Source organism: Hippichthys cyanospilos, chromosome 12 (genome assembly GCF_059441005.1).
Source record: "Hippichthys cyanospilos isolate Australia breed blue-spotted pipefish chromosome 12, RoL_Hcya_1.0, whole genome shotgun sequence".
NCBI lineage: Eukaryota > Metazoa > Chordata > Actinopteri > Syngnathiformes > Syngnathidae > Hippichthys > Hippichthys cyanospilos.
The window spans coordinates 18,154,440-18,178,925 of record NC_142380.1 but is presented as its reverse complement, the minus strand read 5'-3'; the positions used below and the strand labels follow the sequence as shown (position 1 = coordinate 18,178,925).

Below are 24,486 nucleotides of genomic sequence, written 5' to 3'. Positions count from 1 at the left end.
TGTGCTCGGAGAAGGGACAGATTCTGATTTGTATATATGCACAAATAATAATAATTGTTTTTTAAATTGCTGTATGTTATTGTAAATTGTCATAACAGCAGCGTGTATATTACAGAAAGCACATTAGTCTCTCATTTTCAACCAATCTAAAGTGTTGCAAATGGCTTGCTCTCATTTATGATGCAATGCTAACGGCTGAACAAACTTGCTCTTTTGGTTGTCTCCTCAAAAGTGATGATTTTAGTGATAGAAGAACTCCGCCCCACACCAATGATTTGTGCTTTATAACACACAAAAACACAAATGAATTATCAATCATTTATTCAGGTAGTAAATAATTACATGGCGGATGTCCAGTCTATGGCTGGTTGAACTGAAAAGTGGGTAGTTCAATCAAGATTATGGAAAATTGGGCTCCCAGAGTCCCTGGTGGTGTAGTGATTGACTTGCCTGATTTCAGTGAAGGCAGCATACGGCTTCAGATTCCACTCAGAAATATCGTCAATGTGGATTTGAATGGTTTTCTGTCTTGATAGTGCATGTGCCGATTGGTCCTATCTAGGGCTGAGTCTGTCTTTCGCTCTAAATAAGACGGCATATGCTCCAGCTCACCATGAACCTGAAAAAGACAGGCAGTTATTGAACCTGGATGGATAGCTGGGTCAGAGAGCTGGAGCCAGACCAATATGCGTCTCAAGCAATGGTACAGTCAGCTCCTGTTATGTTACTCCTGTAGCCAAAAATCAGAAATGAGGATAAAAGTTGTTATTATTATTATTATTATTATTGTTATTATTATGTTAAGTTTTTTACTTCTGCCTCCTCCTTTTTTGATTGCATGGGAAGATCAATGCTCATATTGCTATTGTTTTTGTTGTTGTTTTTTGTTACATTATTATTATTGTTTATTCATGCAAAAAAGGCATTGTATACTGTTTTTTTCAATTTTCATTATTATTATTATTGTTGTTGTAGTTGTTGCTGTTTTTGTTGTTGCTATTATTATTATTAAAATACAATGTTACAATATTACAAAATGGGTGAAAATAAAATTATTCATCCAATTGTTTTTTAGTTAAGGAGTTAAATGAGTAATTATTTTCCCAGATGCGTTTTGTACTCAAGAATATGTACTTTTATTACCACCATTTAAACATTTAAGGTGGTAAACAAAAAGAAAAACTCATTGCAGCTTTCAGACATAAAAAATGGTAATCAATCAAAGTTTAAATTAAGTATGGAAAAGGCAGAGACTGAACTTGAAAGATGCGCCCAGAGGAAACAGGTAATCTGGAGGATTTTTTGTGAAGTTTACAGGTGTGCTGTATATACTGTGCAATTAAGTAATTGAAGGCGATTAAAAATACATCATGTGCAAGGCACAATATTTTTACCCCCAAAGTATAACATCACGAATAGTTCAAAATAACCTCCAAAAAGAAAATGATGGAAAATAACCTACTTTTACTTCAGCGAGTTCTAGAAACGTTTCAGTTGTGAGGAGCCGATGGATGGCAGTAATGAGGAATAGTTGTCGGATGCCGGTTTATCCCAACAGAAGAATAAAAAGTCGGAAGTATCTGAGGTAGGTCGGGCCAAACAAGGAAGTTAAAGGGATCCCAAAACATAATTTGAGGTCGTACTGTATTTGTGATTTTAACGTTATTTGCGTATAATGCCGTGTTTGCTTTACCAGCATTGGAACATGAGGATCGCAACGTAAGACTTCTTGTTTGTAGTTTTCATTCCTACCAGCACATACAACCAATGCATCGTCCTTTTACGTTGATAGTTTGCTCAGCTGGTTCTTTGAAAATCCTAAACGTCAATACGTTTACAACTCTACCATAGCGAACAACGATAAAGGCATGTCGAAGACATAAACAACAACGTAACAATCGGTGTATTCGTGCTTTAAACAATAGAAAAGCAAAAATGCGCAACGTTAAGCGTGAATAATTTCTTTTGGAGGTTTGCGTGAAGTGCAATTAATTATAGAAAACATTACAATATTGCTCCAAAGTGATTAGTAAATTTACAAGCTGTCATATTCATCATCTACATTAAAAAAAAAAAAAGACGAAAATACGGTCTTGAGAAATAGCAGCGTAGGCCAGTCATGATTGGATGCTGAATCATTCGATATAATACTGGTTTATGAAATGCATCGGCCAGCATCCTTTTTGAAACTTAGAGCTAGTTTTTGCGTACCGATTAATGCAGAGCGCCACCACTTTCAGCTATTCTGACTTGACAACAAACTTCCTTTAACTACCCTTAATCCTGTGTCAATATCAATAAACAATGCTAGTCGACTATATGGGGCCCATGTTGGTCACCCCTTTTGCAAAGCATAGAAAACAATTGTACATTTAGCTCTATAATATGACATAATCCAATTTCCCGCCCCTTTTTCAAGGGTGATTGCTTGAAACCTATGGACACAACGTTGTACAACTGAGCTTCAGGATGGAGGAGACAAGCCGTGAGGCAGTTGCCACAGCAGTGCAGCGTGTGGCTGGAATGCTACAAAGATCTGACCAGTTGGATAAAGTGGAGCAGTACAGAAGAAGAGAAGCCAGAAAGAAAGCATCCGTTGAAGCAAGGCTAAAGGTGATTGCATTATTTTCAAACTAAAGTACAGTGGGCCCCCGTGTTACGAACTTAATCCGTTCAGCGGCTTTGCTCGTAACTCGAATTGCTTTTATGACGGGCAATCCAAACCTATGTTAATTAGTGAATGCGTGCAACGCGTGCAAAAACCTTAGGTAAAAACATCACAACTATATACACATATTAAAAATTAGTAACAATCTACTATACAGTTAAATAACATAAATATACAAAGGAAAAATGACATTTACCTTTGGGGCGACGTGACTTGAGCTGGTGGTGGGTGGAGACGGAGGGGAGCAGAGACGAACCCGCTGAATTTATTTATTTATTTTCTTGAATGAGAACTTTTCTCAAACGAGAACATATCACCGGCGATTTCCTTCTCTTCAATCCATAATAGAAGAAGCTTCTCCATTTTATTGTTGACCGAGGGAGGTCCGTCCCATGGCAAGGAAAGTCTTGCCCTTTAGAAGATTGCCGAGCGATTACGGCCATACTCACTAGCAAGGTTAACTATGCGTGCGCCTCCTTCATATTTTTTTATTATCTCCTGCTTCGTTTCTATTGTCATCATCCTCTTACTTACTTCTTCCTTTACTGCTACTTGCAATTTTAGAAGCCGTGTCTAACAGATAAAGTTTGCAAAGTCTTCACAACACACCAACCAGCTGAGCCATCAAGCTAGATGAAGGCATTCGGCCAATAGCATATCGGCATTTCTGTGATTGACGTGACGCCGGCCAATAGCATATCTGCATCTCCGTGACTGAGACCGTAACTGTGAACTTAATCTACCAATAAACATATCGGCATCTCCGTGACTGAGACCGTGACTGTGACCTTATAAGACCAATAGCATATCAGCGTTTCCGTGAGCGGAAGGCTAGCTCAACGTGGCTACAGCTAACAAAAGCGAACCGTTTGTTTCCAAAACACAGGAGTTGTATTGTTTGGGTTTGCGGTCACAGACGTGAAACAAGTACCGCTACATTGTTTGTTTGAAGTTTATGATTGTGTGTATATGTCAAAAGACCGCAATTAATAAACGAGTCAAATGGAATAGCTTTCCGTGTTCTCTACCAGGTGCACTCTTAATTGAATCAGCTGGAGACTTTTACTTGATCCTCTCGGTTTTAGTAATATGCCTGTGCATGAACAAGGATGGATTGCTAGTTCAGCCTGCCCGCTTCTTTTATTGAAAATAAACCAACCTCAGCAAACGCAATCTGCTATTAGCTGCAACAGGTACTTGATGACAACAGCCAACTGACGTCCCACTCTTCCAGCTCCGTCCCATTACGATAATTATTGTAAGTAAGGATACATCCGATATAAAAATGCACATCTGTGAGCAAAACTCTGCTTATGTGGCTGACAGATCAATCTAGCCCAAATGGTATCGAAAAAAAATAAATAATTAAGTTATTGTTTATAAGACGCACACAGACATTTGGCTTTCTTTTTTTTTTTTTGGGGGGGGGGGGTGTATTTTGTATTTGGGGAATTACAGTCAACAATGAGGGCCAATAGCCTGCAAGTTTGCTATGTTTTTTCCAAAACACAACTGACTCAAATGGTCAGGCTTTTGCTTAGCTACCTGATTAGCTAACTGATTAGCTAATCATTTGAATCAGGAGTGTCAGGTAAAGAAAGCTGGAAAAAATGCAGGATACTGCCCCTTGAGGACCGTGTTTGGACACATCTGCCAAACAATATTTGACCTTGCTACATTTGTTTACAGACATATTTCATTCAAGGCAGACATATTTCGTTTTAATTTTTTGACTAGTTATGTATGTTAAATGCCAGCTCAAATAAAAGCAAACCTCATTGTAAATTTCCTTTATTACTTTTATATATTAGGAGGGTGAAAAAGAAAAAAGACTTGACATTGCAATTTTAAGAAGAAAAAAAAACATTTTATTTGCAGGCAAAATTGCCCAGCCCTATTTATTTATTTTACATCACTGGTATACTTTTGACGGTACATAGGCTGACTGATTAGCACATCCATCTCAATTTCATAGCTTCCATAGTTTACCTCAGCTATCCATAGTTTACCTCAGACGATTTATTTGTTCGTAGGTGTGAATGTGATTGTGAGAGGTTATTCATTTATATGTGCCTTTACATTGTTTGTCAACCAGTTCATAATGTGTGCTGCTGTGATGTTTTCCAGCAAAGATGTGATCCTAGTGAGGAAATGTGCTATAGGCGATGGATAATGAATGGATTATCTCCATTTGTTATGGCCAGCAAAAAAGCAAAACACACAATAAATCCTTAGATGAACACTTAAAATGAAATAATCTACTTTAGCGACTGCACTATATTTAGAATGAAATGATCCTTTATTTAATGATTGTGTTAATGTGTTTCAGGCGGCCATTCAGTCTCAGCTGGATGGTGTTCGCACTGGACTAACTCAGCTGCACAGTGCCTTGCTTGATGTGAAGGACATCCAGAGCTCACTAGCTGATGTGAGCAAAGACTGGAGACAGAGTATCAACACCATAGAGAACCTGAAAGATGTCAAAGATGCTGTAGTTCAACATAGTCAGCTGGCCTCCGCTGTCGAAAATCTTAAAAACATTTTTTCAGGTGGGTAGTTAGGACCAGCTCTATGATCCCTGCTCTCATACTCTGTATTGTAATCTAGAAACATTACCTGCCTCTTAATCACAGTTGGACACTCAAATTTTTAATAGTGTGGGACTGGGACTATAATTCTGGTTCACCTGAAACTCTTTTGCTTTTATAATTGTATAAAAGTTTTGATTCCTAGTTCACGAGGCAAACGAAGGAAGACCGTGCATGTGCACCCCCTCTCTGCCATACACCACCCGCTCTAGCAGAGCTAGTCCCCGCTGGCCGTTCCTCTTGGATGCCCTGCTCTTCTGTGCTCAGAAGGGTGACCAAGAGAAGCAGCAAGCGGGGACTAGCTCAGGACAGAGAGCACCTAGAGCAGAGAGCGATGTCATAAATATCCTCAGAGCCATTTCTGTGTCTCTCCCGAACTAACGGCGCCCACTGGGATCTGCTGTGGCAGCAGTTACCCTTCACAAGATCGCTATTTTGCCCTGCCCGGGCCAGCAGTTTGCCTTGACCGGCAACTGGTGTAACTGCTGCCGATCCATATTCGAAGTGAGAATCGGCTATGTCTGCGGTGTCAAACTCGTTTAAGCTTGCGGGCTGCATTGAGGAAAATCGATTCCCAAGTGGGCCGGACCAAGAAATTCATGGTATGTTTTCATATAACTTTAAAACAACTTATACAGTTAAAAATAGAAGAAGTACGAACTCACATTTAATCATAAAACACTAACATTACTATTAGTCATTAAAAAAATCAAGTTTTTTATTTATGAAAAAAAATTCAGATCATTTTTACACTTTACACTGGGAAATCACTTCGTGGGCAATTAAACCCGTTTGCAACCCTGAACCAGCTCGTGGGCCGTATGTTTGACACTGCTGCATCAATCAGAAACATTTTTGAACAACTGAAACATTTGATGCTAAAAAAGGTTGTTCTGATAAACATATTTTAAGGTGTTTCAGCAAATTTAAGATTTGGGATTTGTTCAATGCCATTTTTACCCCTCTAAATTTTCCCTCTAAAATAGGTGTTAAACTAATTTTTGTCATGGGCCATTTTATTGTTCCAACTTCCCTCATTGGTCCAATATGATGAGGAAACCAAGTCCAATTTTTTAAAAAATTACTTGGTTTAAACTAATTGATGATTTAGTAGAAGGATGAGAAGGATGAAGGATGAGAGTTCATTGATTTATTATTAAATCTAACCAAAACATATTGTCAAATCTCTACATTATTATTTACGATACATTACAAGTTCACATTTTAGAAATGAGTCTAGCAAGGGATGAAGGAAGTTGACATGATTCGCTTTTGAGGACCACATAAAATGATGTGGCTGAGCGGATCTGGCTCCCAGGCCTTGTGAGCTAAGCAAACCAAACAGGTGTAAATCTATGACTCGAAACTAGGCATGGGCTGATAACCGCATTGGCAATACCGTTCGAATCTGTCAAAACCGGTCAGTTTTATTTTTCCTCCCAATCATCTGCCTTAACAGGTATGTGTAGCTCTCACAGTGTATCATATGTGAGTCCTCCTGCATCAGCCAGTCACATTGTCCATTTCCTGTTTTGTGGGCTTTAATTTCATTATAATCTTGCTCGAGTGGCTAACTAAGGGGAGTAAATTGGCTAACATGTTAATACTGTATATGCTACTTTCACGGAGCATTATATACGCTATCGCTCAAGGTAGGATGCTATAAACTACAATCGAGTGATGGTATTTTATTTCAAATTAATCTTTTTTAAACATATTGTGCAGTAGATTTATAATTTGAGCGCACATATGTTAGTTTAAATTGAATGTGTTCAATCAATGCAAATTGTACAGTACGTATATTGTGAGCAAAACCCATTTTGATGCCTATTTGCAACATCTCTTCTCACAGTCCCGGAGATTGTGGCAGAGACCCAGCAGCTGATAGAACAGGCAGAGCTGCTTCAGGCCCACAGGAAGCTGATGGAGCTGGAGAGCTCTCGAGATGACCTCATGTATGAGCAATATCGTATGGACAGCAAGAACACCCGGGACATGCATCTCATTTCTATCTATTTTGAAGATGTAAGTTAGACCTTCATATGTTCTATGAAAAATAATGTTATTAATTAAATTCAAGCAAGCAGTGTTTCTCCTAAGCTGCGTCCTTGCGCAATTGCGCACTGCTCGCACGTTCTCAGGGCACAAGAAAAACTATGCTGCGCATAAAACAAAATGCAATATAAATGTATTAAACAATATCTATTAGGCCTCATTTGATTAATTAGACCAATAATATTGTTTTCTGTACCATTTTGCATCGAGTGACAAGTGTCCAGCCAATCTTACGATAAGTTTCACTTACATTATTCATCCAATCAAACGCATTGACAAAAACGTTCCCTGCATATACACTCCGTGCAGGTTAGCTAACTAACAACAGTGACGTGCAGAGTTAAGAGACGCAAACGCCTACCCCTTTTCCTCGCAAAATTAATGAGCAGTGACACATCCACTCACCAAGCAAAGTAAAATAGAAATACACTTCTTTTAAGAGGGAATGGCTGTCGGAGTATGTGCAAATAGAAGAACAAGCGGTGAAAGTGGGTGACATTTTTTTTCTTTTTCACATTGCTCGTTTATTGCCATGGTGACAAGTACAATATACATTACACTGTTATCTCTTCTTTGATTCAATAAAATGATACATTTATTTCGATAGTAGTTCCAAAGCTCTTCAAATAAAAATACTTCAAATAAAAGCCACCATAGGAGAGACATCAGATAGGCACATGGTGACTTACTGTGCGCATGTCAGAAGTTTCTCACCTTGGTCCAAAGCCTGCTCAGGGAGCTTGTGCGAATGCTCAGACGCATTGAAAATTAGAGGGAACATTGCAAGCAAGCCTTTGGTTGTCTACTTTTTTCTTTAATCTGTGTAACCAAGTAAATACATGCATGGACCACTGTCCCTTAAGAGGCCAAACTGAGCCCAGCAGGTACTTATTTGTGGTTATTAAAAAAAAAAAAAAAACTGCTGTTCCAGTTGCTATTGTTTTATTTACCACTGATTTATTTTCTGATGTACTTAAAGTTGAGTTTCAGTAGTTTAATAAATACAAAAAATTAATTAATAATCCTGGTTATTAGTCGGAATTTCAACATAAATTAAAAATAATTGTGCTTTTTTTTTTTTAAATGTATTTTTGTAACGATAACCCCGCCCTACTGCATGGTGAAGGATAAAATATTAACACTGTCAACCATTGTAAAATTGAGTTGACCTTCGGCGGCTCGCTGGATTTAGTCAATGTTCACGTTTTCAAGCTGAGCCATGATTCGCTGTACCTTCGTCGACAGCAAGTGGCGATGTGTTTTTAAAGATATTAATTGTACTTGAAAATAATTATTATTTAATCAATCAGACCAAATGTCACTGTTTGACTTCTGATAATGGCTAAATAATGAAAGTCTCCTTTTGAACACCCATTTAGCTTATGTAGCAAAAACACACACACAATGCTCTTTTAAATGACTTCTTTTAATTACAGGTTCAGCGGTTATCAGATGAGCTTGCCAAACAGTCATGGATGGTTCTGCAGAGGGCCATGGTCACTGTTCGTCGTGACCCCACCATGTTGGTATCAGTGGTTCGTATCATTGAGCGTGAGGAGAAAATCGACCGGCGCATGCTTGACCGTAAAAAACAGACAGGCTTCATCCCGCCTGGGCGCCCCAAAGGATGGAAAGATAAAATGTTTGAGGTGAGAGGGATTGTTCTACTTGAGGAATTTTTTTTTCATCAGTCCAATTAACCCCTGGGTGTACAGGGATTTTTCACTAAGCTGGCCTTATACATAAATATGTAAATTTATATACAGTGATACAGCGTGTACAGTACCTCTCGGCCTCCTATTTGCATGCGTTTGGATGGGACGGCAGGATGACATATTGAAAGTCGACATGTTTTGACATTCTACAGTATGCAAGATTTTAGCCTCCTCGTGTTTTTATTCAAAACTTTCTCTTTCACATATTTCACATATCAAAAACATCTAAAAGCCCGAGTTGGCTCAAAATTTCCCCAGGGGTTAAACGTGTTATCTTGTCATTAAAGTGATGGATAGAACCGGTGGGAATCTTTCAGCTAAGAGACTATTGACTTTTTTACGTTTTATGTTTATAATTTCCCAAGTATGAAATTTGTCATTGTAATATGCTAAAACTTTATTGATCGAAATATTTTCAAACGCAGGTTCTGGAGGGCACTGTCAGCACTCGCATTGAGGGCACACAGTCAGTGACAAGAGAGGCTGATAAAATGTGGCTTGTTCGGCTTTTGGAGATAACTCGGAAATATGTTTTAGATGATCTCATTATTGTCAAGAATCTCATGGTTCAGTGCTTCCCGCCACACTACAACACCTTCAACAGGTATCCCTTTAACATTTTCCTCCTCACCTGTGAGTTCTCAAGGGCTGCAAAATGCAAAAATTCTGCCTTGCTCTATACCAAAACTTAAAAAAAAAAAAAATGTCAATTCTATTACTTTCCAGAAAGTACAATTTATATGTACTATATTTTTCGGACTCTAAGCCACAACTTTTTTTTGTGATTTAAGCCCTGCGGCTTATTGTCCAGCATGGCTTATTTGCAGGGTTTTTGTTGTTGTCAAATTAAGTGTGTGTATCTGTTCAAGGTGTCAATTTAAGGAACAAGCTAGGAAATAGAATTGAAAAGATGTGAATCAATAGCTGTGAACAAAAAGAGTTTTAAAATTTTTAAATACATATATATATATATATATATATATATATATATATATATATATATATATATATATATATATATATATATATATATATATATAGACATTTGGAAGTATTGATTTCAAATTTGAATTGCTATTTAGCTCTGCAGTATTCTGTCATTATGTTGAAAATATCCAAACATTCATCCATTTTCTATTATGTTGGTGCTTAACATGTAGGCATGTTTAGCCTGTTGAAGGTAGGATGTTGCTGTAAGTAGGCAATTAAAAAAAGTTAAAAGACAAAAAAATAACTTCCATTAACCATCTTTCTGCATAAATATCTGATGACCTGCGGCTTATCCATGACAATTTTTTTCCCCCTCAATTTTTGCTGCTGCGGCTTATATACCGGTGCAGCTTATAGTCCACAAAATGTGGTAATTTTGTTTTACTGGGCGCTACTATTGTTCTCTGATTTGAACTCAATTTTTTTTTATATGTATGTATAGTTGTATGCTCATTTCTTTCAGGTTTTTCAGCCTTTACCACAATGCTGTTTCCACTCGGGTTAAAGAACTGGCATGTGAGGACTTGGAGGCTAATGAGATAGTGTCCATGTTAACCTGGGTCCTCAATACCTATAAAAGGTACAGTCTGTACAAAGCCACAATACCTCACTTACTGGAAGTTTACTGCAGTATTTTTTTTGAACATGCATTTAATTTCAAATCAGTTAGGTCAAGTTTTTCTCAGTTCCTGGATTGATAAAATAAGGGGAAGCAAAACAACTGGATGCAATATTTATTTATTTATTAAAAAGACACAATTCATTTAATATACTGTATGCACTGTGCATGTTGCCCTTGCTTCACAAGCAATTGGGCATCCTTAATCCAGTGTTTCTAAGAAGCACTGCCCTGGCGAATTTAGTCAGCCATTGCGGTTTTCTGTGTGTATCTTAGTGCAGAGATGATGGGCCATCCAGAGTTAATTTCCGAATGTGACATTAACCAGCTAGAGTCACTCCTACCTCAAGATATGGTGAATGACCTACTCAGCAAATATGTCCAGACTTTCACAGTAAGTATCACAAACAATAAATTGGAGACTTGGGATGGACATTTGGCTCGATATCTTCAGCTGACTATGGAGAAAATAAACAATTCATTGCAAATGTTTGTGGAAACAAAAAAAAAAATCATCATTTTGTTTCGTGACTAAATCAAGCTTTTTGATGAAGATGTGGATTATATGGGTCTATTTGACTAATTTCAAAATGATTACATTTTAAATATTATATTCAACTTGTTGAAGAGTCATTAATACTTTCACAATTCAATATAAAATACAATGAAATGAACATAGCTATATACATTTTCTCAGTCAATGCCAAAGATGTATTTTTACATTATTTGTTTCTGTTTTTTAAATTGAGGGGGTGGACTGAAAAAGGGCTGGTACTAAATGAATAAAGTTCAATTTCAGGTACTAATTATTAAAAATGTCACATCAAATACATCTTATTGCATTGTGCATTACAATCTGTGTGTCCAGTCAAATATTACCGGCTGGCTGAGGAAAGCCCTAGAAACAGATAAGAAGGACTGGCAGAAAGAAACAGAGCCTGAAGCTGATCAGGACGGGTACTACCAAACTACATTGCCAGCTATTGTCTTTCAGGTACAAAACACATTTTTACACACATCCAGTAAGTTACTCATCTAGAATGATTGCATGTAAAACATTCCTCAGCGTCTTACTTTTTGAATATGTAACATTCAATTTGAGTTTTATCCACAAAAAGTGATTGCAATGTTTTTACATTGTACACATTTATTTATTTATTTTGAACATCGGGTTAGGTTAAGAAATAGCTTGAGCAAGACAATAGACTCAGAGAATGTGAAATATTAAAGGGATACTAAACTTATTTTCAACAGTAAATAGTTATTATTTTGTCGATTAATTAATTTTAATCAGCCTACGGAACACCTCGGCGGAAAAATTTAGTCTCCAGTAACAAGAGAAAATTCAGGATATGAAAGGCGACATTGTTGGCATATAAAATGTGACACGAGACAACAGCGCTCACGCCAACATGACTCTAATGTACTACGCTATCACAACCCGTGATGTCTACCGTATTTGTTACAGTTTGTGATGCATTTTAGTCATTTGTTAATATGCCAACTTGCCCACAAATGAGACAGGTTCTTTGCATTGATGTTTACTGTGGTCGTCCTTTTCATCTTTACTATAATCTCTCTCTCTCTCTCTCTCTCTCTCTCTCTATCTCTATCTCTATCTCTCTCTCTCTCTCTCTCTCTCTCTCTCTATATATATATATATATATATATATATATATATATAAAATTTATTTATTCATTTATTTATAAAAATATATATATTTATTTTTTTCATCTGTAATATTTGTCACTGTTTTATTGTGTGTCATCATTCTCTGCGTTGTCAGATGTTTGAACAGAACCTGCAAGTAGCTGCTCAGATCAATGGGGACTTTAAAGAGCAGGTTCTCAAACTCTGCCTGAAACAGATGAACTCCTTCCTTATTAGGTAATCTTATGAATGTTACCATGTCATCTATTGTCAGTCTAGCTCAGGGGTAGTTGTCTAATGAATGCAAATAATGTCAAGTTGCACTCAGGATGTTCAAGATAAATGTTGCCCTTAACTGTGTGTGTTCTGTGTCTAGGTACCGAGAAGAGGCTGTGGCCTTTAAAGAGGAACATCTGAGAGATCGACAACTGCCTCAGTGTTATGTGCAATACATGATCGCCATCATAAACAATTGCCAAACATTTAAGTAAGTGCTTAGTAGCTATCTACCGTGACTTTGGAATTCAATTTGGACTCCTTTATTATTCGTAATTATCATGTCATATCATTAAATGAAAACTGCTTGTGTAACGTATGTGACAACACACTCATTTTCTGCCCATTAAGGAAAGAAGCAATGCAACCAAAAGTACCTACACACTCCAGCTCAATATTTTTTATTTGATTTGATTTATTTATTGCCCATATCTGATAAATGTCAGACTTTTTTTTCCATACAGTACAATTCCAATCAAATCCAAGGCATATATATATATATATATATATATATATATATATATATATATATATATATATATATATATATATATATATATATATATATTATAGTATTTTCCGCACTGTAAGGCGCACCGGATTATAAGACTCCCCCCAATCAGATATTGTCAAACTTTTTCAATCACAATCTAGTAATACTCAAATAATAACTCCATAAACTCTCAAGAGCGGAATAACTCAATGTCAATATGACCAACCTTGTTCATCTGTAAACACACAAAGTGCAGTGAGTTGGGGGGCATGAAAGATTTTCTCTTTCCTGGGAGGCGGCTTTGCAAAAAAAAATAATTGAGAAGCACTGCTCTTTCTGATTCAGATATAAATCAGATATGCATGCGATGCATCTACACTATGATAGCTCATCTGGACACATGCAACCTACATGTCATCAAATGTCCAATATTCTCTGTGAGGGTGGGAGGGTGTGCTGGGGATAGCTAGGGGAGACTTTGTCGGTGAATCTGCAAAGTTGTTAAGCATAACAGTGTTGAGTTTATATGTGACTTTAATTTAATACGAGTATTCTGTCCTCGCAAAAAGCTTCTTTTGTTGTGTGTGGCAATAATTTGACATCACCTTTAGTAGATATCCTCATGTAATGCAGAGCTTGAGGTTTCTTCCTCCACCAGCACCACTACTCTGGTGATATAATCAGCAGAGCTGGGCAATCTGTCGTCAAAGTGGCAGGTTGCTAACCAGAACAACCGTCTTCAGCGAGTGCTGTAAAAATACAAAGCCTGAGAAGAATAATCTGTACTAATCCTGATCGATGTATGTAAACCCGCTACAGTCGGTGCTCAGTCCATGTATTTTTTTTTTTTTTTTTAAGGTTTTGTGTCATAAAGCACATGCCAAAAATGCCAACACATTCTCCAAAGGGAGGGGTTTTGTCAGCGACTGCTTTGGTGATGGATTGCCCAGCTCTAATATACACGCTGGACCATATTCCGTCCTGTGTATCTTGCCGGTGTTTTTGTGCTTCACATCCCCGACACATAGCCTTCCCATTAGAAGACGTTTATTTTTGTTATGTGAACAAGCCCATAAAAAGACCACATTTGTCCAAAAATCCAAATTGGGCATCACGCCCTGTACTGTGAATGTTACCCAAGTGCCAGCACATAGCCAAAGAGCTTCTGGTGACTCTCAATTCATCTGCAATGACTTTTGTATAGTTTATATTGTTTACTACGCATTCAATGTGTTGTTTAGAGAATCCATTTACAGTCTGAAGAGAAAGTACTCACATTCATCAGAGCCCACTGATGGGGATGCTGCCATAGAGCGGACACTCAACGAGGTGGCTAAAGAGGGATGTCAGTTTCTCTTAGATGAAGTCTTCTTAGACCTGGAGGTAGGATGGAAGTCATTAACTGACATGGCGAGATTTTAAAATTATACTATGCATGTAATTGCTCAGATATAATCATTAACGTGTCCTTTTCCAGCATCATCTCAATGAGCTTCTAACCAGGAAATGGCTGACAGGCTCTCATGCTGTAGACACAATCTGTGTCACAGTGGAGGATTACTTCAATGACTTTAACAAAATTAAGAAACCCTTCAATCAGGTAAGAAATTGTTTTTAATTTATTTTTTCTTTGTTATGTTTTTTAACCAGTATTGGGGTAACACATTATAAAAGTAACTTATTACTGTTATATATCACATTCAATAAAGTGATAATAACTACTGTATTTTCCACACTTTTGACGCCTTAATTTTTTTTAAAAGCTGATGGTGCGCCTTATAATCTGGTGCGCCTTACATATGGATCAATATTGAGATGGGGAATGAATTGATGAAGTACTTTACCTGTTTCTTTTTGTGTGTTTACATTTGAACAAGGTTGGTCATATTGACGAGTTATTATGCTATTGAGAGTTTAGAGTTATTATTGTTATTACTTTGAGTATTACTAGATTGTGATTGAAAAAGTTTTGAAATATGTCATTAATTGAGGGTGCGCCTTATAATCCGGTACGCCTTATACAGTGGGCCCCCGGGTTACGAACTTAATCCGTTCAGCGGCTACGCTCGTGTCTCGAATTGCTCGTATAGCGGGCAATCCAAACCCATGTTAATTCGTGAATGCGTGCATCGCGCGCAGAAGTCTTAGGGAAAAACGACACACTGTATACATATATTAAAATTGAGTGACATAATCTGCTGCACACTTGCATTTTATAATAAATACATTGGATAAATAGCTTTTACCTTTGAAACGACGAGACTTGAGTTGGGTGTAAGCATAGGGGGCAGAGTCCAACGCTCAAGATTAACACGGCGATGGATATGCTATTGGTCTTACAGTGTTACAGTAACTCTTTCAGTCAGGGTGCAAATCACGCAGATACTAAAACATCATCCTCTTATTTCTTTCTTTACCGCTGCTAGTAATTTTAGAAGCTATGTCTAACAGATAAAGTTTGCAAAGTCTTCACAACATTCCGTTTTTCACTAATTTTCTCTGCTTCCTTCCATCCTGTCCCTTCAAGCTAGATAAAGGCGTTCGGCCAATAGCATATCGGCATTTCTGTGATTGACGTGTGACGCCGGCCAATAGCATCTCCGTGAGTGAGACCGGGTGACCTTAATCGACCAATAGCATATTCGCATCTCCGTGACTGACTGATAATTATTCGCACTTTTTTTTTTTAAACGGTTGGAATGTATTGACAATTAATTTAAAAAAAACACACATTTAAACCACTGACAATTCTTTGTCCTGCAATCGGCACATTTAATTTCATGTCAGCTGTTTTTCCCTTTAGCTGTACAAACACTACACTTAAATGGTAATATATTTAGACACCGTGAGTGAGACAGTCAGTGTGACGTTGTAAGACCAATAGCGTTCACGTTACTGCCACAAGTATCTACTGATGATTGATGATGTCGCTACTGTTGATTCTATTGACGCAATTTAACGAGAACAATTCTACATACTCAATGGCCGGCATGTTGAATTGCTCGTAAGGCGAGAGGTTTGTTCGTAAGCGGAGGACAAAAATCTCCCTGATCCACGCTCGTAAGGCGAATTGTTCGTAAATCAGGGTGCTCGTAAGCCGGGGGCCGACTGTATATGGAAAAGGGTTTTAAAATATGTCATTAATTGAGATTGCGCCTTATAATCCGGTGCGCCTTATAGTGCGGAAAATACGGTACTTAATCCTTATTTTATTGTATTATTATTACAATAACAATTTAGAGACGACAAGACAAACCAATTCACGAAATGTAAAAAAGAAAGCATTCCATAACACAGTTTGTAATAAGTCACTGGAAAAAAAAAAATACTGCTGATTTCATCTTGACCTATAGACGTCACGCATCAATGTTAAGTACATATTCAAGGTTTCTTTATTGTCTTACACCTGAACAAGTACAAGCTTGAACTGTTCAAGAAATTAGAGCCAGGTGGTGTCTAAAAATATAATCATTTATCATTAAAAAAAAATGCTCATGTTAAATTCTGGTGATGGTTTTTTTCACGATTTTTTCCCCTCCTATTTTTTTGAGAAATTAAATAAAAATCACAGAAAATCAAAAACAAGTTTTGCTTTTGTTTTAGGTGATAATCTCGCATACATAGGTCCCTCTTAAAATGAATGCAATACATTTTTACTGTATATACTGTGCGTATATCAGTGGTGGACCATCAGGGCCTGCAAGGCTTTCTCTGCTGGCCTAATATAACCTGACATTATCATAACTAACTAACTAACTAACTATATATATATATATATATATATATATATATATATATATATATATATATAGATATAGATATAGATAGATAGATAGATACATATATACGTATATATATTTATAGATAGATAGATAGAAAGATAGATAGATGTGTGTGTGTGTGTGTGTGTGTGTGTGTATTGGCTACTTCCACGTTAACGAGCCCGCGATGCGGTACAGTTGCTAATTAGAACAAGCTGGGGGCATTATGTCACCTCCTTGTGTTGTTGCCCTAGTACATTTTATACAACTGTTAGAAAACTGAATTTCTTAATATGTGAATAATACTAATAAGCATTTTAATGCAGCTCACCTCAGTGTTAGTTGCAAAAATAAGTTTGTTGTGATGCGCAAAGCTAGACATTTTAAATCAGGGGTGTCAAACTTATTTTCATCATTGGCCACATTGTTGTCATATTTTCTGTCAGAGTGCCCGTATGACAGTGACGTCAAATAAATTTTAAATTTGTTCACCATACACTTTTGGAAATCAGAGGCTGGAAAAAAACTGTTCAAAAGAAGAAGAAAAGAATAAAAAAGAAAGCTTGGTTTCCCCCCCCCCAAAAAATTTAAAAGTTGAAGACAGCTTGCAAGTTTGGTGTTTTAGACAGAAACTTGAAGTCAAATAGGCATTTTGCGGGCCACATAAAATTATATGGCTGGCAAAATCTGGCCCCCAGGCCTTGAGTTTGACACCTGTGTTTTCAATCGTTGCATGAGTGCCTATGTTTGATTTGCTGAAATAGGTTCGTTGTGCTGCCGCAGTCATCTCTCTTAACAGTCTTTAACAAACGTTTCAATGTGGTGTTTCTTGTTCCGTATCTGTCAGCACAAACCCAAACTACTGACGATACATTTCATTACATACATTAGCCATAGCCATGTTGCACTACCGTTTTGTTTGGGTTCTGTTTGAGTGTGAAGAAAACAAGAGGAAAGTGGAATGCTAGGGAAGCTAATGAGTTCGGAGCAGTAACGGCGGAGGAAAATAGTGATTTTATTTTTATTTTTTAATATCGTCTGTTAAAAAAAAAAATCTGAATTAATCGAGAAATCGATCGCTCAGGCCTACAAGAAACATAAAAAGACCATAATCAGCATTAGGAGACAGAATTGAACCTGTTGTTACTTGCTAAGAAGCTGTTCGAGATTTTAGATGAGAAAAGAAAAGCAGGAGGGATAGGGGAGGTGAACAAAACAAGACTCGAGCTGTGTATGGGCCTAAAAAAAGTTGAACATTGGGGCTAGCTGCATGATATACAGTAACTAGGCTGACTGGCAGATGTTCTAAACACCCCGCAGCAAGTCACATAACATGGGCTGAATGTGCCTTCAACTAACTTAGTTGCAGCAGAAATAGGAGCCTGTAACAAAACTGACTCATGTTTATGTTTATATTTGCACGCTATTTTTAATTTTCTTGCAGTCTGCTCAAAAAAAAAAAGAAATCATTGACTACTGGAAAATGTATTGAGAGCATTGTTTTTTATTACTAATATTGTCAAAATGTAGTCTTGTTCTCGTGTGCTCAATCTAGTCTCATGGGATTTGTGTCTCATACCATCCTGTCTTTCTGTCTGTCTGTCTGTCTGTGTCTGTCTGTCTGTCTGTCTGTCCATCCGTCCGTCCGTCCGTCCGTCCGTCCATCTGTATCAAGTTTAAAATTTATGAAATAGACTTCAATAAATGTGATCATGTTGTATTGTGAAAACCAGTGAAAATGCTCTGATGTGTGTTATTGCCTATTTACTTTGTTGTTGGATTAGGTAGTGACTTAAAAACAATATTTTCTGTGAGTCAGTCGATTTCCTTTTTTTTTTTTTAAACATTAATTTCTCAACCTTTGAAAAACACACTCACGTGTCCTTAAAAACTGTAACAAACCAAAAAAGGTTATAATAGTTTGACTTTCAAGTGTTTGTGCAGGTTTTGACACCTATTTTTTTTTAACATTTTGGTTGGCCCAAAAGTTATATGTTTAAGGCAGTTTATGTATTTTGTACTACTGCTAATAAGTGTAAAGATGTTGTGTTTTTGTTTTTTTTAATTATGGTGTGCTATGTGTGCAGGAAATGACAAGTGAAGCCCTTCGCAGAGTTGTGGTCGACTACATTAAAGCAGTGATGCAAAAGAGGATCACCTTTAAGAATGCTGATGAGAGGAGAGAAGGCGCTGAGAGAATGATCAAAGAGGCTGATCAGTTCAAGTTCCTCTTTAGAAAACTGGCTGCCGTGAGTGCTTATCTAACTATACCCCAGAAGTGTTATAATGTGTAATGAGCTCGTAACTTACATGAAATGTTTTGTTAAAGGGACAATGTGTAAGATTTCAACCAAAAAGGAATAAATTAAATGATTACAAGTTTTAAAAGCTTGCAAATAGATGTGTTCTTAACGACCAACAGTGTGTTTTAAATATAATCGTAGGTTGAGTTATCATGAAATTATATTATATGGGGGGTGGCACTCCTCCGGAGGCAGCCGTGTCTGTCTTAGTTACGGAGAATGGTAAATGCAGCACCTCCTGCGGTCCCTAATGAAAAACAGTGTACATTTTACACATTGTCCAGTTAAAGGATTGGCTTTTGCGTTGTACAAATGTTAGTTTGTGGATGATGAAGATAATTGTGGTGTAGGGAGAAGACACAGATCGTCTATGTGGTGCCATTGTGGCCATTGCTGAAGTTTTCAAACTGACTGACCCAACACTGCTCTTCCTGGAGGTCACTACCCTGGTTTCCAAATACCCTGATATCAGGTACCAGGGCTCTGTCCTAGTTAACCTATATATATATTTTTTTAAGTACCGTAATTCTCCAAATATAAGACACACCTTTTTCTTAAAAATGAATGTCAAATGTATAGGTGCGTCCTATAAACGGTAATGTAAAGATTTTTGTTTTTGTTTTTAATTGGACACTATTCGAGGAAAATTCATCCGTTAGCCATCTAAGCCGACTTTTGACGCACAGGTGTGCATTTTTGTCACGGCCATATCCTTACTTATAATAGTTATCCTTACTTATAATAGTTATCACAATGGGACACGCTAGAGGAGGGTGACATCAATTGGCTGTTAGCATCAAGTTACAGCTAACGCTCGTGCTGGCTGAGGTTGTTACGGCATTGTTTTCAATAAAAGAAGCAGGCAGACTCAACCAATGTCCGAGTCCATCCTTGTTCACACACAGGAATTTTACGAAAACCGAGAGAAAAAAGTTAATGATGTCTCCTAACTTTGGCTTCATATTAATCGCTCATCAAGTGTAATTGTCATTGTCATTGTCGGTCCGTCATTTTTTTCAAGCCAGAAAATAATTACAACGTCGGTCCGTCAGTCCACCTGTGTATTTTTCCCCACCCTTCCGCCACCACTAGAGGAAATTTGATATATATAGTGATTCCTCTCTACTTCGTGCTTCGCCTATCGTGCCCTCAGTGCATCACGGATTTTTTGGGGGTGAGAAAAAAAAATATATTGCGGAGAGACATGCCATTTCTATTAATGCACTTGTCACTGGCACTCCTTGGAAGTCGAACTACTACTGCAGTACACATATTTACTTGAATCTTAAATGATTAAGCCTTATACCATAAATGTACTGTTACGCCCTCTCTTTTCCCTGTCTTCCGTATCTAGTCATGTGCCTATACGTTTAGCACTTCCTCGGACGTCCGACTAGAGCGAGAAACAAGAAGCTTACCGAACATGATTAAAAGGCAGTTTACACTTTAAATTCCAATTTATTACAAAAGGCAAGAGGATCCCAAAGCTTGCTTTCATCTCTCCTGTTTCTCTCCTGTAACCGCCTGTGTGCGCTCAGCTCAGCGCACACGCACACGTTAAGAACGTGCTAGTAAGCGCATTGATTGACACCTTGGTCTCTGGGAGCCCATCACGTGACTCATAGGCGTGCCAAGAGCAAACGCACACACCCGTCTGTGTGCCTACATAGACAGCAACGGAGAAATACACAGCTTTGGAAATCTGACTTTTACCTATATTTCTTTTGTAATAAATTGAAATTTCAAGTGTATTGGTATGATATAAGAGGCTTCACTTTAATTCGATGTCCGGGCAGCTGCTCGCAAGAGTTCGAAAGAAGGAAAGCGGTAGCTACTGTTCAGTTAGTGTATAAGTTTTAATCATTTAAGATTTAAGTAAACATGTCTACAGTACTGCAATATTGTACTGTAATATTTGTCTTAAATAATAATCATTTACTGGGGGGTGGGAGGGGCCTAGGGGCGCTGCGAAAAACGAAGGATCGCTGTATCAATGCAAAGTCTGAGGTTCTGCAGTTGTGCTGCAATTGGAACACATTAAAAGTCATGATTAGTACCCCACATTTGAGGAAGTTCAAACGACAAGAGTGGCATATTTACCATATGTGTCCTTTAGATCGGTGGTCCCCAACCCCCGGTCCGTGGATCAACTGATACCGGGCCGCGTGGGCTGCTTTTTCCATAGATAACTCTGATTTTAGCAGCATCCATGTTCCATCAAGTTTATGATTGTGTGCGTAGATGCCAAAAGACCACAATTAATGAGTCAAATTGAATACCTTTCAGTGGTCTCTAACCATTGCACTCTTAATTGAATCAGCAGGAGACATCATAACTTTTTCGTCTCCGTTTTAGAAATATTCCTGTGTGTGCACAAGGATGGATTCGTACTTTGGTTCACTCTAGTCGCTTCTTTGAATGAGAATAATGCCTTAACAACTTCATTACGGTAATTATTGTAAGTAACAATATGGCCTATATTTCAGCTTATGTGACTGCCAGATCAATCTTCTTCGAATAGTATTGAATTAAAAAAAAAAAGAACCATTTATAGGATACCCCCATACTTCTGGCCTTCATTTGGGGGGAAAAAAAAGTCCATCTTATATTTGGGGAATTATATTATATGAGAAATGATGGTACACAAGTACTGAATGCTGAACGCTTCCCCTCAGGGAGGAACATATCCAGGCGCTGCTCGCAGTGCGTGGCGATGCCAGCAGAGATATGCGCCAGATGATCATCGGAACTCTCAGTGAGAACAAAGTATCTTATGGAGGTGTCACACAGCCTATTTTCAAAGACATCACTGTGCCCACTATCACCATGACTACCATGACTACCATGACTTCCATGGCAACTGCAAAGCTGCTTAAGTAATGCCAGTCTTTCTGTGTACAGTAGTCCTAAAAAAATGACATGATTTTCAATTCAAGAACCTTGGTTCTCTGTTTTTGTTTTCTTGCACCTTTCTCGTTGTTTACTTGCAGTTTAATCGTCATGCTGATTTCTTTTGTGCTCCAGAAGATTGTAAATGTATACTTGTAAAAATTAACTGCCTCTTTAATTGTATGTACTTCAATAGAAAACTTTCAAATCACTGAGGATTAGGACCATTCCCACCAAGTACTCTTTTTCTCTCCATGTGCAAGTAAATATGGGAATGTAACGCTGACTGGTTAGCACTGGTGTGTCAAACTCATTTTTATCATGGGCTACATTGTAGTTATACTTTCTGTCGAGGGGCCATTATGACTGTCAAATAAAATTATGATTATGATTAAAAAGTATGATTGTCACACAATTGCCTACTTTTGAAATCAGAGGCCAGTAAAAAATGTTCAAAAAGGGGATTGGTAACTAAAAATGCATGCTGTTTCCCCTCATTTTTTGTTTATTTTTTAAAGTCGAAGACAATTTGTAAATTTGGTATTTGAGTCAGAAATTTGGAAGTCATAATGAGTATTTTGTGGGCCACTTAATGATGTGGCATGCCGGATATGTCCCTTTGCCTTGAGTTTGACACCTGTGGGTTAGCACATACGTCTCACAGTTCAGACATTGTGGGTTTGATTCCGGCTCCAGACTTGTGTAGTTTGCATGTACAAAAAAAAAAAAATAGCATACATGGTAAATATATTTTGGAAATGTCAAATTTCCCCTGCGTATGTTAGTGAGTATGGTTTTCCATCTGGCTTAGAACGAAAAAGATCTTGGTGTGCTTTTTTTTTTCTAGCATTTTGGATTTTACAGGAACATGTTTTTAAAAAAAACATTTACTGTAGCTGAAAAAGTATCAGGTGTCGTGTTTTCTTTCTGTAAAAAAAAAAAAAAGGTCTTATGTATTTCTAAATCTGGTTCGCCCAAATGCTCTTAATAAATAATACAATTTATGTTTTGCAATTATACCTTCGTACAGTATTTCATAATTATGAAATTGACCTCACAAATGACAATGTAACTTTGTGCTTTAAAATGGGTTATTTACTGCAGTTCAAGGATGCAACCCACTGTTTGCCATGTGAACTAGAAGAGACTCAACTCATTTATCGGACCAATCGTATTGACAATGAAGTGATGGTGAGTTGTAGTTAAGGGTTATCATTCATCCGTTTTTGCACGGACTTACTTATGGAAGAAAAAAAGCAAAGTGAAGAGCAATTATGTGGGTTTTGCAACAAGGGATTAATCAAAACATTTTTAAAGATTTTTTTTTTTCATAGCCTGATATCGTGATGAATTTAGCCATAAAGGGAGCAAGGAATTGAAACTGTAGATGGTCACCGGAATGTGAATGTCATGGATAGGTGGTGTTTTGCTGCTTTTAAAGTCTACCCTATGGTTGGAGTTTGTTTAAACCATAATAGTTCTGATCAAGTCATGTTTAATAAAATATACATAATTGCTGTAACTTTATTGGGTTCAATTCTTATTCCCAATACAGCGTTCATATTTTCATTGATGCACCGAGTTCTTGCAAGGTGTTTCTACTGCTTACAGTATTTTTGTTCTCTTAATATCTATATGACAGTAAAATTAAGTATTTTGTGAACGCCTTAGCTGAAAATAAGTCAAAAGGAAACGGACCCGGAGTGCCTGCAGAAAACCAAAACAGGTACAGGAAGACCAGGCAAACGCCACAGAAAAATGCCAGTTAGCTGGATTAGAGCTCGGGACTCTGAACTGTGAGGCCGATGTTTAACCACTCGTCCAATTGAATTTATAAACATTTGTATATGGAATTATACTGTAAATATCGAATTTATGAAATCCGAATTGATTCTTACCCTAAATTAAATTCCTGAATGAATATATCCAATTTGTACATGCTAGATACCTTTTGAGGTTGGAAAAGAAACTGCAAATCAAATGTATATATTTTAAAAGGAACAGTATCAAATGTGTTTATTTATTTGCACAAAGACAACAAAATCTATTTGTAGACCAGTAGATGGGTGTGTGTGTGCAACAGGTGAGATCAGAAAACTCATAGTAGGCTTGCTGAAGCCTATCCCAGCTGGTTTCGGGCAGTAGCATCCTCAAGTGGCTGTCAGACAATCGCAGGGCACACACACACAGACGAAAAGCAATTCACGTAGCCAATCACACCTAAGGAAAATTCAATATGTCCAATACACCTGCCACGCATGATTATGGAGTGTGGGAGCAAGCCAGAGTTCCGGTAGAGAACCCACGCGGGCTGTTAGAGAACACGCAAGCCGAATGAGTGAGGTACGAGGTTTAATTGGTTCGACTTGTCTAAGGTGTTCTATAATTGGATTTTAAATCACTGAAATCGAACGACTGAGCGGAGATTTGAATACATTTGTTCCAGAACCGACGCTATAGTTTCAACCAGCTTCTTTT

The 24,486-nt window shown here is 37.6% G+C and overlaps 1 protein-coding gene across 1 annotated transcript; it reads left to right on the top strand.

The window, feature by feature from the left end:
* The first annotated feature begins 1,580 nt into the window (after nt 1–1,580).
* Nucleotides 1,581–23,535, top strand: exoc3 (exocyst complex component 3). Its single transcript, XM_088430404.1, has 16 exons — nt 1,581–1,719; nt 2,420–2,613; nt 4,998–5,217; nt 7,109–7,281; nt 8,748–8,960; nt 9,452–9,630; nt 10,480–10,596; nt 10,912–11,029; nt 11,504–11,629; nt 12,423–12,523; nt 12,663–12,773; nt 14,297–14,438; nt 14,533–14,655; nt 18,904–19,065; nt 19,470–19,591; nt 21,795–23,535. The coding sequence occupies exons 2-16, from the start codon at nt 2,470–2,472 to the stop codon at nt 21,997–21,999; spliced, it is 2,256 nt and encodes a 751-aa protein (XP_088286530.1). The 5' UTR covers nt 1,581–1,719; nt 2,420–2,469; the 3' UTR covers nt 22,000–23,535.
* Nucleotides 23,536–24,486: the final 951 nt, after the last annotated feature.